At 46.5% G+C, this 25841-nt stretch overlaps 1 protein-coding gene across 2 annotated transcripts in view; it reads right to left on the bottom strand.

Annotated features, from left to right (window-relative positions):
- Positions 1-11871: 11871 nt before the first annotated feature.
- Positions 11872-25841, bottom strand: part of PSD3 (pleckstrin and Sec7 domain containing 3) — a 112030-nt gene continuing 98060 nt past the window's right edge. For both annotated transcript variants that reach the window (XM_050330221.1, XM_050330222.1), the window contains one exon: positions 11872-21621. In XM_050330221.1, the coding sequence (XP_050186178.1) occupies positions 21409-21621 (213 nt within the window). In that variant the 3' untranslated portion in view covers positions 11872-21408. The remainder of the gene's footprint in view (positions 21622-25841) is intronic.

Genomic DNA, 25841 nt, shown 5'->3' with positions numbered 1-25841 from the left:
TTCACGAGCAACAGAGACAGAATTACATCTGAGAAAGCACCAACAACTCTCCCTGGATGCAGGGGCAAGAGGAACAGAAAGATCCCCCCTTTCCTTGCTCGCAGGGTAACCTAGCAGAGCTGTCGCTCACCTGAGCTGCAGCAGAGCCCTCCACTCAGTTTGACCATCCAGGCCCTGGGTGATGTACCTGATGTACACACATCCTTCTCCAGTGCAGGCAGTGACTCCTGACAGCATTTAGGCACAAGTTCCAGACATTTAAACAAGGTGCTTGCTTCTCCTCCAGCTGGGCTCACACTGATTGTTTCACCACCATGTATTTTCCATGAATTTGGGAGCAGGTTTTCAGTTATGATGCAAGAACAAGATCTGCATACCTGAGTTCTTTGGGAAAAACAGGGAATAGTTAGTTCAACGTGGTGCTACCAGAAATAACATTACCCAATAATATTTTCATAGCTGAGAGCGAGAAGAAGCTCACGGTCATTCACTCAGCACACTGTGGAGCCCAGAAAAAAAATGCTATGACTATCAGCACCCACTGTTAGGAGCAGTGCCTCTGTGAAATCTCTGCAGAGAGGCAAGGGGCAGGACAAGAAGTGTGATTGTGTCTCTGCACCCCATGTGAAAGAAACCAAAGGCTTAATACTGTGTCTGAGAACACTGTCCTTTCGTACCCATGAGCAGGGACATTGAGAAAACTAGAATGGGCTAGAATCAGAGCAGATGCCCGGTGCTGAGAGGAGGTGAGAGCTCAATCTGTTTAGCTCTTCAAGAAGTAACTAAATAGGACATGACTGTAGTGCAAAAGCACCTCTGCATTAGAGAAAAATCTGGGTCCTGACAGGCTCTTGAATCAAGCAGAGGAAGGTAAAATGGGAACCTATGGCTGGAAACTGAAGTCAGATGTTTACAGTGGGTTTAGAAATATTTGTAAAATTGAGGAGGAATTAACCATTTGTGGGAGGCAGCAAGGGCAGCATATTTAGATGTTTTCTGTGAGAGCAAAGCTTGGCTCATCCATTGTACTCACATGCACACTACTGGGGCAATGCTGGCAGTGTGGAGCAAGGCTGAATGGTATCATAGCACCTTTGGTGTACCTTTCTCACCTTTGATTTCCTTCACATTATGCACCACAGGAGGTGAGTGAGGCTGTGCTGTTCAGTAGCACCATTACCAGCAAGCCACTGTTTGGACACTACAGCCCACTGCAGGACTTTTCATATTACACCATGCAATCTTCCTTAGGGAAATATTTGGTTTTCTCTTCTATCCTCCTCTTTTTAGAGGTAAAGAACACCTCCTGAAGCCCTGGAATCTTACCCATGTTTTTCTCCTTATGGCTCTTGCTATGCTTTCTACACTTCTGCTCTTAGGCGAGCAAACCTTCATTCCCAGTTCAGCCCTAACAAGTGAGGTAACACCTTCAGTTAATTTACATCCAAGAGAGCATTTTTCAGAGTAAAGAATAAAGGTCTTACTGTGCAAAATGGCTCCTGTGGCAGCACTAATCAATAGTTGCTTGATGGATTGCCTGCCAGGAGTCTCTCAGGCACATCATTTCAGCTGCTAGACTTTCTGCTTGCTCACTGCTTAACAAAATAAATAGAGATGAATCATGGTGTTTAACATAAAGTTCCATCTCAGAATCAAAGCTGTTTAAAATGCACAGTGGTTTGCCCCACTTCATCCCTCCTTTCCCTTTACTCAGGAAGAATGTTAAGTCCTGGCTTTTCTGGAACAGGCACAAAGCCTGAATGATAACTTCTTTGCCAAGGACTGCCTTTTCTTCTGCAATCAGTGATTGCATTCCCAATACAGCACTCCATTCCTCACGGCCCCCTAAAGCGGGAGCCATTTGGAGAGGGAAGAATGGAGATGTATGCCTGCGTGGCTGACGGGAGGCTGATATTTCACATATGGCTTTCTTAGTTGCTGTGATGCAATGCACAAACTGTTCCCTCTGCTCCTGCACCCATTGTGCTACTAATCTCTGTGAAAGCTCCCACCACTGAACTGTCCCCACGTGCAACCGCATCAGATTTGAAACTACAAGAAGCAACAAGGAGCCAGGTTTTTCAGAAAGCAGTTGACTTCTCAGCAATAATAAATAAGTGTTTGGCTCTCCAGAAATTCATATTTCTATTCAGAAACACAGTTTGTTGCTGATTTTGTTTTAATCTGACTTTTAAATGGATAACGCTTTTCTTGAAACCCAATACGCCCACAGCCTACTAATAGCCTCAGAAAGGGTGAATAATCATAGCAGCAACTTTTTTTTTGCCCAAAGAGGAACATCAAGCTCCATCTAGCAAGTTCTGCCCCCTCTCTTATCTTGCCAACCCCGTCAACACCCTGTGGCACAACTCTATCAGGTGGGAAGCTTGAAGTGATGCAGGATGCATATTCAGGCTCTGAGTAATGACTCATGACTCGCTGACACCAGCAAAACATCTTGAGGCCAAGGCTTGGGGCAAGGGATGGAGATGTCACTGTTTTCTCCCATGCACCACCTGCTTGACCTTGCCCCTGGACTCTTTGCAGGCCTCCCCTGCTGCCCATTCCCTTGTCCTCTGAAAGCCAGGTGACGTCTGTCAGGCTACTCTGATCTTCACAGCACTGAGTTTTGGTTCTTCCCCGCTTCTCAGCCCTTCAACCCATTCTGGTGGCACACTTCCCTTGCCACTCTTCCAGAGCACCACCATTCCTGGGACTCTGACAGGGGGTTTTGCACGCTGACAGGACATTTTGAGCTCTGCTCTGGCACATTTAGGGTGCTCACACCTTTTCCCCTCCCTCCCCAGGAGCATCCATGGCTGCAGCCATCAATCCTTCATCCCTGCCATGCCAGACAGGCCCATTCAGCCACCCAGAAGGCAGGTGAGCTCTTCCTCTACCTCTGGGGAGCGTTTGTCTCTGCTGCTGTGACCCCTCTGACTCCTCCAGCAGCATTTTGGAAAGTCAGAGGGGAAATCTGACTTGGAAAATTTGGTGGGTTTCTTGCATAGCTCGGGTCCAAGAAGGAACAAGAGGGACTTTCAGCTTGAAAGCCTTCCCTCTGCACCCCCACATCACCATCCTCCACTTTCCAGGGAGGCAGTCCAGGAATGCACATAGAAAGCCAGTAAGTGCATAGCACTGGGAGATATCAGAACACCACATTTTCATCCTGCTGGATGGTGTTAGTGTGTTGTTTTTGACAGTGCTGCAAATACCTTGCGGCCACATGGTATATGCACAGCACAGCGAGCATGGCACCTTTTTTTCCCAAGTGAAAAGCAGTTTACTTAGGCACAAGACGGGTCCTTTGAAGTCTTTCCATCAGGGCTTTCCAAGCACAAATGTGTGGGAACTACAGGGTGACATTTTCTGGAGAACCCTTTGCTAAAGCTGAGACTCATCACTCATCACACTAAAGCACACAGCAAAGTCAGTCAACTCATTTGTTGCCATCATGTGGCACCAGTTTAGTGCCACAAATAATAATCCCATCCAGTACTTAGCAGACTGAGCAGTGCTGGCTCTAGCACATTATCAACAAGGTCATTTCTAGCATTAAAATCAGGAATTGTTTCTTATTTGCATCACCCAAGGAAAAAATCTTGCCTTCAAAATACTTTGTTACGGTTTTGATAAATCCTTTGGTTTCCAGTATCCTTGTCCTGCTTCTTCAACTTAGTTGTAATCTGAAATATCCATGTTTAATATTTCCTTTGTTAGTAAATTCTTTAAATTATACATAAAGAATTCAAAAACAAACAGAGAAGAAATCGAATATTTCATATTAAAACTGAAAGTTTTATGATTTCCTATAGAGGGAAATTAATAAGGAGACTTGGCCAATGCTGCGTAATTTATGCTGTGCAATTTATTCTGTGCTGCAGCAAGAAAACAGGGGCTAGGGCTTAACTTTGTTTGAAGTTGTGCTTTCCTTTTCTCACCTGGCAGAATGGAAGCCACTGCTAAGGCAGAGTTAACCTCCACCTTTAATCAAAGCAGCTCCTATTTTTGTTTATTGTGAGTAAAAACAGCTTTAAGAATAGTTAACAGTAACAGTCATCTGATCATGGGCAAATGACCACAGTGTGCCTGTGTCTACGTCTTTATCTGCCTTTCCTAAGTATTTTGTCTGCTAATCTTCATGCTCTGCAGCAAGCCAGCGCGCCCTGACCCTATTAACATTTAATGGCTAAATGTCCAATAAACTTCTCACCCCTGAGTTTCAGCTTGGGTACAAACCTTTGGAGCAAATCCACAGTCTGGAGGCATGGGAGGCCAGCACATTGCTCAGCAGAGCACACCTCTGAACTCAGGTCACGACAGTAGCACAGGTCACCACAAATACATCTGTCCAGGTCTGCTGCTTGGTCTGAAAGTCGGTTCTGCACTGAGCTAAGAGAGCAGCACGTATGCTGGAGGTGTTAGTCAGAATTGCAGAGCTTCATCCAGTTGCAAAGTCTTTCCCTGATGACAATTCATGACTAAACAAGGAGCAATCATGAAAGACAAGACCAAGAAGGGATGATCTTCACAAAGGAGGTGAAGCTGCCAAAGTACTGGAGGCAGCTAAGAAAGGACTTTGACACAAAGTGATTCATTGCCTTTTCTGGGAGAGGGGAATTCACCTTCCATATGGGCTCACAAATTCCTGGGTGACCAAGTTAGTTACTTGGGCTTTATGTGCTTCATTTTCCACTTGGAGGACATTAGATCAGGGAGGAGATACAACATGATGTGGTCTGTTAGAGCAATGATAAAAGCACTAAGGGGCACAGGTAAGCAAAGGATGACACAATCGCTACAAGTAATACCAGCAGTCAGAAGAGAAACTGCAATAACCATAACATTACACCATTCAAGGTAAAGCAGTGCAAGGGCTGCAGAAACTCACCACACCTCAAGGCATACCTGCTGAGGAAATATGGAATAAAACCTGTACTTCCAACAGGTGGTACCTGAATGCACACCGAAGGGGTATGGTGGTTTTATTTCTCCCTTCTTATTTTAATGTCCTTTGGCAAAATCAGCATTCCCTGGAGTGGAATGACAAGCCTGAAAACCCAATTACCTTGGGGTGGATTTGATTTTCTTCACCTTTTTGAAGCCATTTAGATGAGAGATAGATCAAACAAATTTACAGAAGTTTTCTAGGTTTGGTATCCCAATGAATCTATGGTTTGTTGCCCAAAATGCTCAATTCTCAGTTGATGAAAGCCAGTAGATGTCCTCTGACTTTAGCACCTGAGTGATCTTTCCTTGAACTTGCAGGAGGTGGGGTCAGTTGCCTCCACTGTGATGTCAGCAGCCAGAATTTTTCAAGTCAAACTCCTGAAATGCTTGAATCAAGTGGACATTTAAACTCCACAAATTCAAGGGATCGGCCTTGGTGAGTCAGAGGGAAGGGACTGTTCCTTTGATCGATCACATTGGTGAGTCAAAGCCAAGTACACATTTGAACAAGCTAAACTGTCCCCAGGGCTCACAAAACACTGTGCCAGGTGCTTTGCATTAATGTCGTACCAGTCTCTGAAAGCCAAGCAGTTTGCAAAGCATAAGGACTAATATTTATTGCAATTGAATGTGCACAGCCAAAGCCCCTGTTCTGGAGAGTCTGCAGTTTAAACAGCATAGGCAGAACTGGCAGGCACAGTTCTGGCAGCTCTGGACTTAGTCTGCCCCTGGGGAGCTGAGGGTGAAACCTCCCTGGCTCCTGGGCACAGGGACAGACCTTGGTGTACGTGTGGGGTGAGCACCTCAGCCTCCAGGCACCTGCCAGGAGAACCAGACCCTTGTCTCTAATCCTGAGAAGCTGAGCCCCAGACCACATGGTCAGCACACCCACAGGACTTGTGCATCTCCGAATGCTTGGCAAGGAGGCCCTGTCAGTCAGGCTGCACACTGAACTAAACATCAAGACACATCTGATGAATCACAAGTGCAGCTAGAGCCCAGAGGGCTGCAAAATACCTCTAGAGAGACTAGTGCCAGATCTCTTAGAAAGTTCAAGAGGCATCAGCTAAAGATGTGAATCAAATTGCTGTGGGACTTAAAAAGAAGACTGAGCTTGTATGTCCATGTTTTAAAAAGGGAATCACCTTGCCTTGCCCTGCATGGAGGCCACTCTGCCTCTGAACTGGGATGCCCACACCTCTTTCAGTGCAGTGCAGCTCACCCATTTTTAAAGCAGGGCTACCTCACTTCAGGTGTAGCTGACCAGTCGAACACTTTGAGGAGGCATCAGCTCCCACACAGGAGTGGGGTGACCTTGAGTCACATCAGAGCTCAGTTCACAAAAACTGAGTCCACTCGATGCGTGCTGTGGCTCCAAGGGTTGGTCAACTCACCTCCCTGACTGTGTGTTGTCAAGCCCTGAGAGAAACACAAGTGAACAAGCAAGTCAGTGTAAATCAAGAGTGCCCTCCATGACAGGCAGACACATACCCTGGGAATGATGCAACAGTCTTATACACAAGGCAGTGGAAATGCTACAGCTGCAAGATCTAAGCAGCAGATCGGCTAGAAAGCTGATGCCTCCAACTCCCCAGCTCCAGTGCTTGTCTGCTGCAGGGAGCCCAGTGCCCCAGGCTGGAAAAAGGCAGCACGGCTCACTGAATGCTCCTCAGAGCAGCTGTCACAGAGAGAGATCCCAGGAAGGCTGAAGCTGGACCAGAAGCATGTGTTTTGCTCTCTTGACTGGGTCCTTCGCAGAAGAGGCATCCCATCCACCTGCAAAAATTCCCCTTATATTGCTGCAGCCCAACGTTTTGGTGTCTCAGCTACCCTCACTGCACTCAGAGGGTTATGTGCTCACCTGCAGGGGAACAAGCAGCTGGGGTTATGCACCATGAGCAGCTCGCTCTGTGGCTTCACACTCTTTCTCAGTTCCCAAAGCTGGATGTTCAGACCCCAAAACGGATCCAAAGAGGGATGGCCAGAAAACCAGCCTGCAAGGAGTCTGGAGAGGAGAAGAAAGCAGCAGTGAAGGAAAACGCAGCTCTCCAAGGTTTCAGTGTACCAGGTCCCCATCATCTGCCTACATTTTTACCCACACACCATTTAATCAGCGTGCCAGGGAGCCTGGCTCCCTGCCAGTGGGAATGCGGATTCTGACAATTTGTCTAAAGTGCAGCCAGAAACTGCAGCTAAACAGAAAGAGCACTTCATTTTCTAACTGTGTGTGTGTGTGGTGCATGTGTATGTGTGTGTGCATGGGCTTTTTCCCCCCCCCACGAAACAATTACAACCTCTAACTTCCGCCTACACCTCAGTTGCCTGAGAAACGCAGCGTGGGTGTGGCTGTGGTGACAGGACTTGGGTTTTACACCATGATTGCTATCATTGGCTGGCTGCAAGGCCCCCACAGAACCGTCCCAGCAGCCAGACATGGAAATTATTCCTGCCCCAGGCAGAAACCACTGCAAAGTCCTTCCATGGGTGAGCATCTCTTTGGGAGAAGCCAAGGGGTGTGGCAGCTGGTGTCTTTATGACTCAGGTAAGTATGCTGCTAATGGCATTGGCTCCATCCATCCCAGCCTCAGCACTTGTGCTTATGGGGTGCCCATCACAGTTCAGGCTGGGATGGGAGGAAATGGGGCAAGAAGCAGTGTGCACCATGAGCTGGGTATCAAATATGCACTCCTGACTGGGCAGGAGCATTTTCCACACCCACCCCCACAGCAGCATCCCCGTCATCGCCTCGATCAAAACCATTTCTTCTCAAAGGACAGGGCACACGTCCATCCTGAAGGCGGTACCCCCAACAAGAGTTCTATGACACACGTCCTGGTTAACAAGTCCCAGCTGTAACTAGCTTGAAAAGAGAGTATGTGCTTTTTTCACACTGGACATCTGGGCAGAGAGGAGAAGGTCACTCAAGCTGACTAAAAATACTGACCTTCCAGTGAGCTCACAGACCATATTTACACTGCGCTTCTGAGTGAGGCAGATCAGAAAGATGATTCCTGGCTGAACAAAAACATCTTCTTGAGGGAGAAGAAAACAAACAATACCCACCCACCCAAATCGCATATTTTGAACAATCTCAGCATAGTGGTGATGGAAAATGGGACTCAGCTTGGTTTTGGGTTTTCTTACTGTCCTTTCTTCAAAGACACTCCCCATCCTGCAGACAGCGCAGATCCAGGGATGCTGCCATCTTCTAAGCGACAAAGCCCAGGAAGGAATATTTACCTTGGCTAGCTCTGAGCAGTTTTCCCTGAAGGCCAGCACACAGCATGATGTCCTGACCTCATGGCAGCCCCAACAGTGTTTAAAATGTCTCTGCAAACAATGGGGGTATGAGAACTTTTCACCAAAAGAGCACTCTGATAAAGGGAGGGGTTAGGCAACCTTCACAAGAGGCTGCTCCTTTCCTATTAATGCACTGCCATTTCCAATTTTAACTGAATCTGTGTACTGTTCAGTTGCCTCTCCTGCTTTTTCTTTACAGTCTTGTTCAGTTTTTGCCTTGTCTCTGGCTTTCAAACATCTTCTGGTTGCTCTCCCCTTGGGCAAATCATCCTTGCAATCTTCTTTTCCACAGGGTTTTCAGCCTTTGATGCTATATTCTGCTTTCTTTTCTGCAGAATTCTAGCCATCTGTACAGTACATTTCACCTACATTTCAAGAATGACAGTAAAAATAAAGGCCCTTCAGTACTTTTACACATGCAGTGTTGTTAGCTGGGGAAAAACAATGCTTGCGCACTATAAAATTCCATCCCTGAGATTTTAATTCACAGACCTTGCTTTCCCAACACGTCCTCTTTCCTGTGTTTGTGTTCCCAAGACTCATCCTATTTAGCCTGTGGCTTGTGGTCACTGGCATAATTCAAATATTTACAAATATTCCTACAGACATCCCTGCGGTGCTCCAAGTCATTCAACGTGTTGTGGTCAAAGCAAGTTAAGACCAGGTAGGAACTGTTCTTTCCCACAGTGCAACTGCTATTTCAGGAAGCAACTCCCTCCATTTAGGTTGCAAGACCAAGATGTAACTGATAGTAGGAAATTGCAGACTTCAGTAATTAAGCAACACATTATTGAGGAAATGGTCAATTTATCAAGTAATCAATATACTTATTATCAAATAAACACACCACTGCTGCTAATCTGCAATTATACTGTTTTCCACCCTATTACACACAATTATAAAGCTGTTAATTTCACGCTCTTAAATCTTATGAATCACATACATCAGCTACTCACAAATTCATCACCTTCCCTGCTCTGCATGACCTATCACCATGGTGGAAATCTATTCCTTTGCAGCCCACCCTCTCACAGAGAGTTTCTCAGACACAGTACTGATGGAAAGCCAGATGGGGAGTCCTGATGGCTCAGGCTGCAAATCAGTGATGCCTCTGTAAGCACCTACACTCCTCCTTTCAGAAGGTTTCCCTGTCCTCTGTTCCTTACCTCATTTTATGTCTTATTTCTTGAGTTTCTATTTCTTGAAACAACCTTTTTGCCACTGTTGTGCCTCCCTTTCCCTGCCCAAGTTTCTTCCTAAGGAATTATCCACTATCTCACTGGCCAGATTCAGAAAAATCTGCACCCAAGTTTGGGGTTCCCAAAGCTGTTATCGGGGCAACCTCAGCTTTATAAAGTATTACGATAGACCTTTCCTGGGTATAGGGCACCAAAACCTCCCAAATCTCCAGTTCATAACAGCATTACATTACCTTACACATTCTCCCAGGCAAATAAGTCTACTTGGCCTTGATTTCTCCACCTAGTTAAGCTCCTTCTCTCTGCGTCTTATTGTGAAGACCAGCGAAACAAAGACCCACATCATTTGTGTACTGATCCACCCAAAAACCAGCTGTGCAATGGGGCCAGAAGAGGTGTCCTAAAGTGAACATGACCACAACACAGCAAACCTGGCATGCTGTGCAACAGTTCACATTTTCTAGGATGGTCCTTTTCCTGGGAGAAATAGTTAGCATAGTGGCTGATGCAATTTCTTTTGAAAAACATCCATGTAGCAGCAAACATGAAACATGTGTGTGGTGACCTGACAAACGAAAACTTGGGTCATTCCTCATATGATACCCCAAAGCTACTGGATATTTTTGCCCTTACCTTGTTGATTAGGAGGCTGCTGTAGTCCATCAGTGCTCTGATGGGTAAGAACTTTCTTCTCATTTCTAATCTAGAGATAACCCCATGACAATTTCAGGCCAAGTTAAGCCTCACTTTTGGGCTAAGTCACTTTCTCATGCTACATTATTTATAAACAGTCAAGAAGATTTTTGTAGCTGCTGTAGACTGTGGAGGTTTCTCCTGCATACATAAGCTAGCTCTTTCAGACTTTCTTGATAATTACATTCTGTACTTGAAAACTTGAACTGAAAGTGGACAATGAAGAGAATATAAATACATCTGTCTTTCACTTTGCATCTGTTCTGTCATTTTGTTCTAGTTTAATGCATTGTGAGCAACGTGACGTGACTAATGATTCCAGGCAGAAAAATCACCAGAAGACGCTCAGTGTTGACTCTGTCAGCTAGGAAGACAAAATAAGAAAAGATGTGGTGAGCAGCACTGACATTAACATTCAGATACAGTTCAAACATTCATTTGGGCTTAGAGAAGGCATTTAATACATCTTTATAAAATACTCCCACCCATCCTTACCACCACTTTGTTTAGTCTTTTCATAAAAGACATACTAATCCAGGAGCATGCATGGGAATAAAAAATCCCGAGTGCTTTGAAGTAACCAGGATGGAACAGCAATGAAAAAATTCTGACATCCCATGGCATAGTGTGAAAACAACCCCAAGCATGTAACTATCTTGAGTGCTGAAGGTCTTGCCATTCATCTGAAGGCAACACGCTGAGACTCTAGGAGGAAAAATACAAAGAAATAATCATCTCAAGGTAGTCAAACATTCACCCAAATCTTGGTAAGAAACAACATTTCTTCCTTACTACTGTCTCCAGGTACAAGCTCCTGGCCCTGTTGTAAAGCTTGGGCATGCCCCACCTGTGTTGGACACATCCTCTTCGTTTGCCGTGTTACTCACCCTCCACACAGCGTCTTATCTTCCCATGTCGAGCTGTGTCCAACCCAAGAACTGCAGGCACAAGGCTGTTTGCTGTGTGTTGTACAGACTGTTTCCTCTCACTTTGCACAGCCCCAGTTTCTTAACCACTCCCATCTCCGCCTTTTGGCACTGCACCTTTTCCTTTAGTGTCTGAGTTCTCTGCCTTTCACGGGTCCTTGCTTCCCATCCACCAAATCGACAGCAATTCCCAGCCTCAGCAGGGCCCTCAAACAAACTATCTCATACAAACTTCAACTCCCAATCATTTCTTAGCAGCTGTTTGCTGCAGCCTCCCTCTTTCAACCCACGTGCCGGGAAACCCATTTTTAATCGGTTAAGTCTCTTCTTGCCGTCTCTTTACAGCAAGCAGTGGTGACTCTGCCGGCTACACACCCTGCAACAGCTGGAAGGAATGCCACCTCTTTTGTACATGAGCAAAAGGAGGACAGGCATGCTCCAGCTGCCCTCACACAGGACTGATGTGCGTGCAGTACCCTGGGCTCTGCTGGTTGCCCCAACCTCAGGCCTCTTCTCGAGTTTTGCTTAGTAAGGACCACTTGCTGTACATTTCTGTGGGGGTGCTTCTGTAATGCACAGAGTATGCTCCAGCTCGGGAAACCCTGAAACTGCTGACTGATGGAAGCCAGGAGGGTGCACTGGGGAAAAGGCTGCACCAACTTATTGGTCTGTAACTTCCCCGAGCAGGACAGGCAGTGGTCGTAAAACCACCGTGGAGTTCTTGGTTGTAGGAAGCAACTGTCAGGGCTCAAACAAACAAACAAACAAACAGACAAAAAAACCCATTCAACTGCAGAACATGAAATACATTTGGTTTATTTCTTTCTAAAGTTTGTACATATACATATATCATTATACATATGTGAGATCCTTCAATAGGGTTGCTTGATTTCAATGACATAAAAATTATTGGGAGGCTTGCAGGCTCTTTGTTGCCCGTAAGCAACATTTATTCCAACTTATAAAAACACAGAGGAACAGAGTTATAGTCAGGAACATGGACACGAGAGAAGTCTACTTTATATCTCACAGTTTCAATACATCAAAGGCAAATTATTTGTCTGTATACTGTAGGCTTACTTTATCAGCAATGATAAAATAGAGGAAAATATTTATATACAGTCACCTCAAGTGAAAAATAAAGCAATGTAAACTTAAATTCCAAAATATTATTTTAAATGATATAACAATATCCCCAAAAGTCCTTCTTCCAAGGGGAAGAGGACTGATTAAGTGCCTTCATTTACCAGGAAATGATCATTCTAGTACCAGATATATGAAGCAGAATAAGGGAGGGCATCCCATGATACCTGTAGAAAAGAGTGACAACTCTGCTTCAGGAAAGCATCTCTGTGTAAGCAAGTATATGTTTGAGTCCTTACGGACATCAGCAGCACGTGGAAACATCTCCCATGAACCAGGGCTTGACTTAAGTCTGCACAGCTCTGACTCTGACCTGCCAAGTATGCTTTTCTGGCCATGCATGTTCCCAGGGACAAAACAGGGTGTCCTGGTGGTAGGACAACATCAAACCTGAGATGATGACCTCCCCAAGAGTCAGAGCAGCAAGTTCCAGGCTGCTGGAAAAGATTTGGTGGTTACTTCAATGCTGCTTCACAGCAGACCAAGAAGTTACCACAAAGCAGTGAGACTGGGACTGCGTCTCTAGTGTGTTGAATGAAAAACACTCCAGCAATTCAGTAACAAGAGTAAACTGAGTTCAAGGTTATCAGAAAGAAGGTTCCTACACTTTGCAAAAAGGGATAGGAGCCCACCCAGAGGAAAGGTCTTGCAAGGACTGCTGTCAGGCCCTGTAACTTTGGTTCTGCACACAAGAGATGTATAGGGTGTATGTACAGGCATGTGCAAAACCTTTTTCTGTACTACCACTGCCAAGAGTTATGCTTCCTGTATGGCTGCCATGCAACATTGACTGAAAATTCGATCCTCTTTCTCAGCCTAAGTGAAAGCCACACTGCAACAGCTCAGGTGGAAGGTAAATGATGCTTCTTAACTGCAACTCTGAGTGCAACAGTGCTCACCCACATCTTCCCACTACATCACCATGGGAGGCAGGAAACCCAAGGGAGAAGCTCATTGCCTGAAAAAGGATTACAAGACTACAGCTTGCCCAAAGCAAGGTGACGGGGATGTCCCCCTTCATACCATTCTGAGCTGCAGTTCACTCGTGTCTCAGTTCTCCAAGACATGATCACTCTGACCGTGGTCCAGTGAACTGCAAAGGCAGAGGTTCACTGAAGTTGCTCAAGTGCTTCAAACTAACTGCATTCGAAAGAGTTTTATGACTCCAGGTAAGAATCACACCCTCAGGCTTTGCTCTATATTATGCAGATCATGCTAGTGTTGCCCTGACTAGAGCACAACAGGAAAACCCACTGGGTTTCCTCACATCTTTTAACTCAGACCAGTAACTTTTTAATAGGTTGTTCAAAGATCCCAAGGGAAACCTCTGGGAGGTATATGAGATGCCCAAGGGAGACATTTCAGCCCTGCTGCTCTTCTTTTCCCTGCTGATGAGCCAGTCTTCTAGAAATCTGTACAGCTGCAGAAAAAAAACCCTCAATACTGCTGTACGGCTGTATCTGCAGAAGACATCACAGGCACCTGTCCTTCCTGGACAATTTCAGACACGATGTCCCCTTGCTGAATGTTCACAGAGCAAGGTCAACATTTTCAGAAGTAAAGCTGTGTATTAGATCCCCAGAGCACGGTTTTCAGAAGTCAGCACGGATGCTCCCGGTGTAGGCATTGGCTGATACAAAGAGGGAGGAAGTCAGCCTAGTATTAAGCTGGCAGAAAATCCCACCCACTAACCCACGCTTAAGACTCTGAAATGTATGCCTTTGCTTTCAACATGCAGAGCAACAGGCAGCCTCTGGTGGACAACACATGGAGATCAAGGCAGCTCAAGAGATACCCTAAATCTGCGAAAGCTCTGATGACTGCTTAACCTCATTTGTGAACAATTAGAACAACGAGCATCCTAATAATGTTTGCAGCTGCTGAAGTGCTTTTGACCAAAACAAGCCTCAGAAAAGAACAGCAGGCTTTGAAGTGCTGTGCCACAGAAGCCATACTATACCTATGAAATATATACACACATCTATAGGCATCACTTAAACATGTTCACCAAGCAATGTAAGCCTCAGAGTGTACCTCACCCAGAGACCAGTGATTTCAAAGTTTTCAAACTCCCCAAAAAACTCTTGTTCTTTCAGCCAAATTATAATCCTAGTAGTGAGTAAGAGCACATAGTTGTCACGAATATGTACAAATTTAAAAAAACCCGAACCACAATCCACCCCTGTTCTCATCCTACAGTCTTTCAGAATTTGATAGCACTGAGCATGAGGTTTCCAGAAGAGTGTAAGTGAATTAAGACTTATATTACCAATAGAGTTTGCCCTATGCAGTGACACAGGCTCCATATCACTGATCCCCCTTCTCCCAGCAAAAGCCTCAGGGGAGTCAGAGGATTTGGTGTCAAACAAGTCTCCATGGCAGCTTGGCTGGCTGCTCTGTGGTTACGCCATGATATCCACTAAGCTCTACCTGAAAACTTGCCTGCTTAGACAAAAAGTATCTTGCTGTGATGGTCTCCTTTAGGTGAGTTACAGACAAGATCACTGCTACAGAGTGGCTACTAATTACGACAGTTTATGTCAGAGGAAAGTCACTCCCTCGTAGTCTGTAGCGCTTTCAACCCTTGCGTTGCTAAGTGATGTATGGTTTATTGGTCCAAATAAACCTCTGGTCTGTACCGCAGCTGGTGCCTGGCCCAGATTTAATAGCAGATGCCATGGGAGGTCCCTCATTCTTTAAACTTTTATCATTTTTATGGAATAGCTAAGTGTTCAAAGGGGAGGAAGAGAGAATGCTTTGAGCTGGCCTAAATTGGGTCTTTCTGATCACAGGAGCAAAGTCAGGTCAATGGTGCAGCCTTTGGGAAAGCTGCTGCTTGCATTTGGTAAAGCAAGGGCTCTAATAACTACCTAAAATACAACCTCAGTGCAGTTAACAAAAGGTATGAGCAAGGGACATGGTCTCAGGCTTTCACTGTTCAACTGGATGTTGCCATCAGCAGAGCAGATACTCCCAGATGGCACTGGGACACTTCTTCCAAGGACCTGTCCTCCTCGCTCTCACATAAACCAGTCTGCTCACAAAGAGACTCTGGCACCCCTGGATAAGGGTGCTGCTGTCACAAAGTGAGAAAAGCAGCAGGTGGTAGGGACAGTTCCTCAAGCAGCACAATCTAGAGGGAAAAGGGAGACAGTGCTTCCAATAACCCCCAGCACTGAGGGCCACGCTTGAGCACACAGTCTCCAGCAGGTGAGCAGCCGTGGAGGGTGGCACTGGCTCATTTCCTTCCTACAGAATCACTGTCGTTGTGAGCACTGCTGCTCAGCTCAGGTGGTGCCATTTCTCTGATGGCTTCCTGGAGCTCAGGTCCCCACCGTGAAGCTCCAGGTGAAGCCACTCACTGTATTACCCCGATGCTGCTGGGAGAGAAGAGAGGCCAGGCATACTGATCCTATACATACTAAAAATATCCTCTAAAAAGCACAAGCTACAGACTAGCTCTTTTTGTAAAAGCTTCTACAGTTCATCCCTCTAGGCAGCCTAGGTATCACATGCTGGGAACACATGCTGGGGAGCAATGGTTGTGCTCTGGTGAGAAATGTGGACTTATTAACTGCCCTCTCAGAGCAAATGTGATGTCCCAGAGCCCGGGGAGAGCAATACTGGGTAAACTTCAAACAAGCATCAAGCTGAAAGACTACTTGACGTAAGCTGTGTATGCTGCCTTTGCCTCTGCAAAAGCAGACAGTGTTTCCAACAACCTGGATACTAGAAGACTCGGAATGTTTCAAGTGTTTTGGTCTGAGCGTGGGAGAGGGGACTTTGCATCCCTGCAGAACAACACTGGAGGATCACGGCAGTCTAAAACTCGGTCTCGCACCTCCCAGCTCTAACTGTGGCTGGAAACACAGGCTACCGACAAGCAGAGCGAGAAAGCTGTTCACGGGGTTATCCACTCAACGCAGCAGCACTGCTTCAGAGCAGGTTTTCTCAGTGCAAGACGGGACAGCCAAATTTTCTGGATTTCTGCGAGCATGGAAGGAAACAGACCTGTTATACAGAAGCAGCTGAGGTGCTAAGATGACAGACAGGAGCAGCTTGACAGAAAAGGAGGAGGAGCTGTCAGACTAACTGCAATAAGACCAAAATTCATTTAGGAATGGAGAATGCAGACACAGTAAGCAGTATGCCATGTGCAGAGAAAAGCCTTCACCACTTTCAAGGAGAACATCGCCACACAATGCCTTCAAGAAGCCTGGTGATAACCCTGTCACCTTTAGCCTTCTCCACTGCCTCAACCACCTCCTCACTGAACGGCCTGCTCTAATCAACCTCATTTCCCCACTGGAGAAAGGCAAAAATTTTGGCTGTTTCAAGTCAGAAGAGTAACCAGCCTTGTCACTTCAATGCACTGGAGCTGTGCAAAGCCACTGAAAAATTCCAGTCTCGGGAGGGCTGCGAGGCCAAGCTCCAGCTCAAACCATGGCTGCGTTGAGCACTGCGCTCCAGGAGAGCCCCTTAACGTGGACAGACTGAGAGCACGTGGGATCAGAGCAATGAGCTGTTACTAACCCTTAGAAAGCTTGTGGTAACCATTTACAAGTGACTGGCTACAGATGAAAAACTGCCTGAGTCGGCGTCGCAGCTGAACAGCGTTCCCCCACAGCTCTGCCGCATTAATCACTCTGCTGGATGACTTATCTCTCTACATCAATTAAAGACACAACATAAATACTGGATTTAGAAGCTGTAGTCATGTTCACTGGTCCATGCATGATTTATCTGCAAGATGCACACAAACACACAGCCAGTCCAGAGAGTCTCTTTCGCAGCCACTGACGAATGAAAACCACTTCAACCAGACCCCTGCATCCTGCTGACTCACGGAGTAAAGAGTGGTTTTGGCTTCAGGAGAGTACCTCACCTTCCTTGGTTGCTGAGTGGGGAGAGGGGAAGGCAGTTTTCCCCTTCTCCCTCACCTCTCTGCTCTCAGGTGTGGATCAGTGAGGCCCTGTCCTGTCTCTCCTTCCTTAGCTGGGGGTAGAAGTTGGTTCAGCCCCTCGAGGGTGAGCGACCAGTAATGCTTCTGGGTTCCTCCAGAACCACTGTTTGCACCATGAAATGGGGGGAAGTGAGGAGCTGCTGGCCCCATCCTGCTCCCCTCTTTGCACCCCTCCTCTCAGCCTGCAGGCAGAGGCTTTGCCTGGGCAATGGTTGCACACTGCAGCAGCGAGGCTCACAGGGAAGGACGACGCCTCCCTGCATCACTGCAAAGGCTCGCCTGCACGCACACATGCTCGTGGAGGCTCCCTGCTTACACTGAGCACCCCCAGAAAGCTGCAGGCTGCTCACTGAAACGCAGTTCTGGTGCGTGCTGAGTCCCAGAGGAGGGCTGGAAAACAGCAGAGTATCCTTACCTACTACAACCAAAGGTCCTGAGTCGCTGAGGTCGAGCACTGATTTCTCCTAAAGGCAAACGCTTCAGCAAAGAAGGGAAAGGTGGAGGGTACCACACAAAGCTACCTGGCCACACCCTCAGTGCTGCCACCCAAGGAGATGCACTGCTGAAACCTCCTGAGAACCTGCTCCACTCTGTATAATATCATCAGGTATTGCAGTACTGCTTGGTAGATGATCCTATTCCCAAGGGAGGACAGGAGCCTTCCACAACAGAATCACATTTTTTGCTTGGCCTCCAAAATGCGCATTTTTACACGGGTGCCTGGGATGCTTACAGATTGTAAAATAACAGAGTAAAATGGTATTAATTAAAACTTGAGCAGGACCTACAAATTCTGGGTAAACTAATCTGCATGCCTCAGCAGTCTCACCAACAGTACTCCAAGATCAACAAAGGTTAAATGACTAAAAAATGCAGTGAAAAACTGCATTTGATAAGCCCAGATGAGATTTAAAAATATAATCTAATCCATTAACAAGTATACATGGAAACAGAGAATAAATAATGAAAAAAAATATCACTTTCGCAGTTCACTTTTTGATTTTTCATATGACTCAAATTGTCTTCTCTGCAATGACTTTGATAGTTTCCATGTCACAGCTGGAAAATGCATTAAACAGGAGTAATTTCTTTTTGAGTTCAGCAATTTAACTGAAGTCTACAGCAACCAGAATATGTCAAAACCCAGAGGGGAAAAAAGTCAAATGTCACTTCTTTGGCGTTTAAACCACTACACTCCATAACCACAAGAGGTCTGCTAAGCATGTTCTAGCCTGCCTTCAAAAAGATCCTCTAGTGACCCCCACCCTGACAGCCTAGCAGTGCCCATTTACAGATCTGCATTTTTTTGGTTCTGTTTCTGCTGCATGCGTCCCAACATTGTTATGCAAGACAATGTCTTGGTTCTGGCCAGGACAGAGTTAATTTCTGCAGTAGCCAGGAGGGGGCACGGCTAGGACCAGGAGGTTATCCTATACCACCCACATCATTTTTCAGGGATGGGCAAGAGGTCAGGTATTGTCAGGCTCTGCTGGAGAACTTTCCTCTGTGAATTGTTTCCCTCTCTTGTCTACTTTGTTATTGATATTGTTGACGTTACTGTTAATTTTCCTATCTCATTGCTGTTTCCAGTAAAACTGGTCTTATCTCAACCCGTGAGCTTTACGTTTTTATGCCTCCAGTTCTCCTCTTCAGCCTGCTGCAAGGGGAGGGGAAGGGGGAAGTGAGCAAGTGGCATGTGGTTTGGAGAGTCTCAGTGGGAACACTAAACTGGGGAATACCATTCCTAAACCACAACAGACAGGTCAAGTTTTCTTCTCCAATGCGCATTCGGCATTCCCCAAACGAATTTCTTCTTCTGTCTGTTCCACTCGTTTGTTTTAAACCTCTAGAGCATGATGAACAGCTGCAGACATCTAGCTTTTCTTTCCCTTCCACGAGCTGCTGATCTACCACTCTTAATTAATGCAAATAATCCCTCCCAATAAACCCTATCATGTACCTGTCTACCCCGAGCCTCCCTACCCCAACAAGCTGCACCACATCCCTTTGGCTCCAGCAGCAGTAGGCATCTCTCTCCTTCAGGAGGACTGAATGTTAACTCCACCTTAGTAAGAATGAATAACTTCTGCAGCTTTTCGCAACGCTGCCAAGGTTAGGGCCAACATCACGACTTTCACCATGGAGTGGCCACTCCCAGTGGCAGATGCCGGATGCGTCCCAACATCACTTATGAAAATGGTACCATCTGGTTCCGCTGCCAGGCTGCAGCTGCAAGGACCAAGTTGCTCCCAAACCTCCCAGCACCTGAAAGCGCAAAACCTTCGTTACAGCCAAGAGTCAGCACAACACTGGGAAAGCTGTTGCACTCAGCGGGGGAGGCAAGTTATGCGGTGTCTGTCAAGGGCCTTTCTCTTTGATCGCTCCCAGTTCCGCCCACTGAACTGGCAGTTCAATAAGCTAGATTAATTGACTTGGACCCTTGGGAGGTCTGGCAGAGCACAAATCCACTCAGGTGGCAATTTTTTTTGATGTGTGGCCCTTCGACTACTTGGGCTGGAAACACCAGCGCATTTCTAAACAGTCCTTGCATTGATCTTGACATTTCTATATACATTAAGAATTGCATCCATCAGGAAGGCTGTCCTGTGCCAGGCACAACAAAAATAACAGCAAGAAACAATTTTCAAATGGTCCTCAACATTACGTACCAAGGTACTCTGTGGGAAAGGCCAGTTTGGCTGTACTACTCCACAATGGAAAAGGGTGAGTCAAAATGGGAGAGACCTGTCCCAAGCTCACCCTGTCAGCCAGTATCAGACCTGAGATTGAAACCCAGGATGTTAAGTAACAGGAGAACCAGGCAAGAGCGGCTAGGAAGCAGGAAAATAATTTCTATGTCATCTTTCTACTCTCTATGCCTGAAAACTGCTGGCCACCCCAATGGTTTGTGGGCTTTCAGGTATGGAAAGCTCTTACTCATGGTGGTGTCTCCCTGTCTTGCACTCTCCTCTGAAAGCCTGGAAGAGGGAATGCAGGATCTGTGAGCAGGGCTTGCTCTCTGTGGGTGGAGGGTACGACCTGACAAAGCTGAGGCTGCCTTGTGCTGGCCTCCAGGCACAGAGTAGCCAGGACAGCATCAAACCCTGGTCTGCAAAAAGGACATGTCTGTCCCCTTCTCTGCTCTGCACCAGCTTCTTCCACCTATACGTGAGCTAAAGCAGGAAAATAAAGAACTGAGGAGAATCCCTTCCTGAAGAAAAAAGACAAAGTGCTTTGTCACTATCAGAGGAATCGAAAGAAGCTCTCCGTGCACACCAACAAGGAAACTCCTGGAAGGGGAAGCAACAGGACACAATATATCATAAGGCTCTATATAGCAGCTAAGTGAGAGCGTATAGTTAAGAACTACACAGAGGCCCTTTGTTTTTAACATATAATGCTAATGGCTGATTCTACAGCAGCCTCCTCCGCAAATAAATGTAAAACCCAGAGAGTCATTCCAGCTGGGTAAACCCTAATCTCCGTGACAGCAGAGACAGCACGGGTTTGGATGCTTTCCAGCCTTTCCAGCATTCCAGCCTGCAAACTCAGGAGAAGACTTTGCTTGGAAGGAAGCAAACAAATTATTCCAATGCCGTCATCCCAGCATCGCCAGAGGTTTCCAGGTTTCGTTCCTTCACACTTGTGGGTTCAGCCTCAATGCAGTAACAATAAGCAACAGTGACTATTTACTGTAGCACCTGCTGCTAAGTACCAGTACCATGCCCCACATTGACAGGAAACTAGTGTTCCCAGCACCCCAGGCTCTAGCCAGGCTTCTGCAGCTGCACAGCTTTTCTCGCAGCTACAGCTTACATTCACAGCACTGCAGCACTTGTCCAGTTATTTTTCCCACCCACCACGTAAATAAAGTGACAAGTGACTTGAGAGATGAAAGCCACATGCCGATGGGAGGAGATAAACGGGGAAGAGACAGAATATACGTCACAGCGCTCTACCCCTCCCCCAGCTCCTTTAGAAACAGAACAACATAAAAAAGTCCCGATGCTTCAATTGCTAAATGATAAATCAACAAAGCAAAGCAAAGCAGGAGCAAAGACATCTCCCACAATCTGCACAGAAACAGCAAAATATACAATAGAAAATGTCACTAACACCCCATTCAGGCAGATGCACTTATTTTTTGTGAATGACAGGTTATTAAAATGAAAAAAAATTTTGACCACCGGTACTTTGCTGCATGGCTGTTCCCCTCGCTGTCATCTCCGCCCTAAGTGACCTTCTGCTTGATGCTGGGTGTTTCTGGCCTGTAGTCCTTCCTCTCCGAGACATTGCGTTTCACCTTGGCACTAACTGGAGACTCCTGATTCAAAGAAGGACTTGAGTGGGATTTCTTCAGTCCTGGCGCATCGTTCTCTCCTCCACTCAGCAGCTCCTTCACTCCTTCTTTCAGGAGGCTGACATAAATCTCATAGCGGTTTTTCTGGGAAATGAAAAGAAAGGCCCAGATCAGTCTGGGAGAAATTCTGCAAGAGCACTTGAGAGACCGTCTGTGGTTTCCGCCGGCCCTGGAAGCCAGCAGCCTAATATGGACGCGAACAATGGTGCCTGATGTGGACACGAACAATAGTGGCTAATGTAAATTAAACTGTGCCAAGTGGATTTCAGGCAGGCTGAGCCCCAGGGTGCTGTGCAATTAGAGGCACTCAGTTCCGCAGCACACGAATTCCGATGCTCTGCTGAACGGTGGCTCGCAGCTAGCACGGCGATCTCCGAGTAACACCGCTGAGTGAAAGCTTGCTGACCTTAGTCACACTGAGGCACATCCCATGCTCAAGCACACTGGGATGCCACGTGTCCCGTGCAGGCATGGAAATAAAGTGCAGTAAACTAAGGGACAGCAAAAGTCCTGCTCTGGTTGTCTACAGCTCTACCCTGCAACCCTTCGCTCCCATCGGCAGGTCCCGCGTTTCCTGCTCTTATTCCGTCTGCTTTTCCTGCTTTTTTTACCTATGGGGGAGAAACCAAAGCAGTGTCCCACTAAGTTCAGATACTACCAGCTTGCCCACCACTAGGCCCGTGAGAGGATCTTCTGCAAGGCCAGACCTTGACAAAAAGGAGCAGATGAGAGGGCTATGATAGCAGCATGGCACATTCCCCTGCTAGGGTCACTTACAGGGAATGATGAAGGCTGCTCTCTGCCCAGACCCTTTAATTTTTCAAATGGAAAAAGTTCCCTTTACTGTGTGCCATCCCCACTTGTTCTATTCCATATCTGGACCAGACCTTTCCCTCTCCAATGAAAGATTTTGCTCTGCTTGCCACAATTACATCTTTCTGCAAGAAGCAACTCAGAAAGGAACAAAATGAGGGCACTGTAATAGAAGATCCCTGCAGGGCCTCAAAAACAGATGCTGGGGCAGGAGGTCCTGAGAACAGAGCAATCCTCCTCTGTTTAATAACCTGCCCCTGACATATCCACTGAAGAGGTGGTGCAGGCATTGTAATTAAGACGACCTCAGTGTGCTGGGTAACAGGGAAGGAGAATGTTAACATCCATCCTGATTGCTAATTTGTATTTCAAAGTGGCAAAACAGAGGCCAAACTATTATGTTCCTGGCAGAGGAAAACGTATTTAAGAAAAAATTTTCCAATTTCCAGTAAAAAATAAAGTTCCAGATAAAAACACCTATTTGAGGGCAGGAAGTCAAAAAGCTCGGTAACTGCTTTGAAGTGTGTAATATAAAGGGGGCGGGGGGGAAAAAGAGAAGGTGACTGGGTTTTGAGAATCCTTTGAATAAACAAATACTCACAGAGGAGGATCACCACAAAATCGACCTAAAAATTAAATAAAAAAGCATTCCTATCAATTCCTTATCTGGAGCTCCAGCTCCACAATGTGACAGACAAACACATGAAGCAGGTAAGATGTGTCATTTAATAAAAATGGAAATGGAGAAACAGCAAGCAGAACCCTGATGATGATGCACAGGGCTGATGGATGATTCATCACACAACGAACCAGACACCTCTGCAAAAGGCAAACCAGTGCTCTGAGCTTGGAAATAGCGTAATATTCATCAAATGAGAGAGGGATTTTACTGACATATGGAGATCTGCTTTTTATAAGTCCAGTAAACAAGCAGGGTCACAAGACTCGGCAATCAGAATGGAAATCCAGGATCTATATGTGTGCAAATGGCCATTTTTCCCCAGCCTTTGTGGGCCCCTGATTTCTACTGCAATTAATCGATGCATTTCTATTTTTATTTCAACTGCAAAACGCTTGGTCTTTTAGCGACCTGACATTTGCAGTTAGGTAAAAGCTGGTGGGAATTTTGCCTTAAGAGAAATTAATCTGGAAAATTCTGTCAAGAAAATAAAACCACAGAAGCTGAAACCATTCAGAAGTTTCTGCAACATTATCTCTGAAGACTGAATGAGCACAACAAAGAGGAGACGAAGTAGCCACCCATCAGTATTCTGGCTTCACGTCTCACCTGACAGCACTCAGACACCTCTTGGTTCACCTCCCCTCAGAAGGAAAAACCACCTTACTTGTTTTTCATCAGGAACAGGAATGAAGGGATTGCTAGGGTGTGAACAAAAAGGAACTATAAGGACCTACAGAAAAGGAAAATAGCTTCTTCCTCCCTCATGGGACTATGCTGCTTCCTTAGGGACTCACAGGCCGTTTTGTTGTTTTTCTGGAGATGTATCAACATCTTTGTACATAGACGCAAGGTCTGGCCTGCAATCTCAACCTAAAAGAGACAGTTGCAAAACAATGCCTCACCTGCCTCTTTCCCTTTTGGTTTAACCATACAGCAACCACCTCCTGTCACCACCTCCTGCCTGACCCCGGCAGGACGTTGTTCTAAAGGCAAGATTAGGAAACCCCAAAACCAGCAGAAAGTTTCCATTTGTGGTTTTCATATAGCTCACCGTTTGGTTTTTGTTTGGTTTGGTTTTTTACTCAAAGAATCACAGAATATTCTGAGATGGAAGGGACCCACAAGGATAATCAAAGTCCCAACTCCTGGCCTGCACAGGACAGCCCTGGGAATCAGACCAAGTGCTTGACAGCACTGTCCAAACACTTCTTGAACTCTGGCAGGCTTGGTGCTGTAACCACTTCAGGTCTGGGGTGCTTGTTCCAGTGCCCAACCACTCCCTGGGTGAAAAACCTCTTCCTAGAATCTAACCTAAACCTCCACTGACACAGCTTTATGCCATTCCCTCAGGTCCTGTGACTGGTCACCAGACAGACTGTTTCCTGCCCCTCTGCTTCCTCTTGCAATGAAGTTGTAACTGCAACAAGGTCCTCCCTCAGTCTCCTCTTTTCCAGGCTGAACAGAACAAGTGACCTCTCCTAGTCCTCACATGGCTTACCCTTTAGATCCTTCACCATCTTCACAGCTCTCCTTTGGATGCCCTCTACTATCTCTCTATCTTTTCTATACTGCAGTGCCCAAACTGCACACAGTATTGCAGGTGAGGCTGCCCCAGGGCAGAGCAGAGCGGGACAATCCCCTCCCTCAACTGGCTGGTGATGCCTTGACCCCCAGGACAGGGTTGGCCCTCCTGGCTGCCAAGGCACTGCTGACTCAGATTCAACTTGCCAACAAACCAGGACCCCCAGGGCCCTTTCTGCAGTGCTGCTCTCCAGTAGCAGCCTCATTCCCCAGTCTGTACACACATCCAGGGTTTTACCATCTCAGGTACAAGATCTGGTACTTTCCTTTGTTGAACTTCATGTGGTTGGGGATTGCCCAGCCCTCTAATTTGCTGAAATCTCCCTGCAGGGCATCTCTGTCTTCAAGGGAGTCAATGGTTCCTCCCAGTCTAGTATCATTAACAAACTTATTTAGTATTGCTTTGAGTTTTGCATCCAGGTGGTCTATGAAGATGTTGAAGAGCACATAAGATGAAGCCCTGTGGAACCCCCCTAGTGGCAGGTCACAGTCTGATGTCACCCCACTCACTATTACCCTCTGTGCCCGACCCCTGAGCCAACTGCTCACCCACCACGTGGTGTGTTTATCCAGCTGAGTGCTGGACATTTGGTCCAGCAGGATCCTGTGAGAGACATCAGCTGGCTTCCCTTGATCAGCTGGGTGGGATACCTTGTCACAGAAGGAAATTTGGTTTGATAAGCAGGACTTTCCTATCACGAAGCCATGGTGGCTGTGATTGATGACTTCAGGTGTTTTTCAATAATTCCCACAATAATTTTCTGCATAACTTTACCAGGCACTGAAGTAAGACTGACAGGCCTGCAGTTTCCAGGGTCTTCCTTCTTTCCCCCCCTTGAACACTGTGACAGTGTTAGTCAGCTTCCAGTATATTGGGACCTGCCATATTCCCAAGACTGCTCAAAAATCATTGAGAGAGGCCTCGTGATGACATCAGCCAGCTCTTTGAGGATTCTGGGATGACTCCCATCAGGCCCCACAGATTTGTAGGGATCCAGCTGGAGCAGCAGATCCCATACAACTTCAGGATTGACTGGGAGTTGATCATTCTCACACTCATGGTCCTCCAGCTCAGAGTACTGAGACCCCCTTGGTGCATCATTGCTGAAGGCAGAGGCAAAGAATGTGTTAAACATCTCTGCCTTGTCTCTGTCCCTGTTTGTGAGGTGGCCACCCTCATCCTGTAATGGTTTGATGCTATTTCAGCACTGCCTTTTGCCATTAATGC

Source organism: Myiozetetes cayanensis, unplaced genomic scaffold, assembly GCF_022539395.1.
Source record: "Myiozetetes cayanensis isolate MyiCay16 unplaced genomic scaffold, myiCay2020 scf4, whole genome shotgun sequence".
Taxonomy (NCBI): domain Eukaryota; kingdom Metazoa; phylum Chordata; class Aves; order Passeriformes; family Tyrannidae; genus Myiozetetes; species Myiozetetes cayanensis.
The sequence above is the reverse complement of the archived record's forward strand: the minus strand, read 5'-3'. Positions and strand labels throughout refer to the sequence as shown.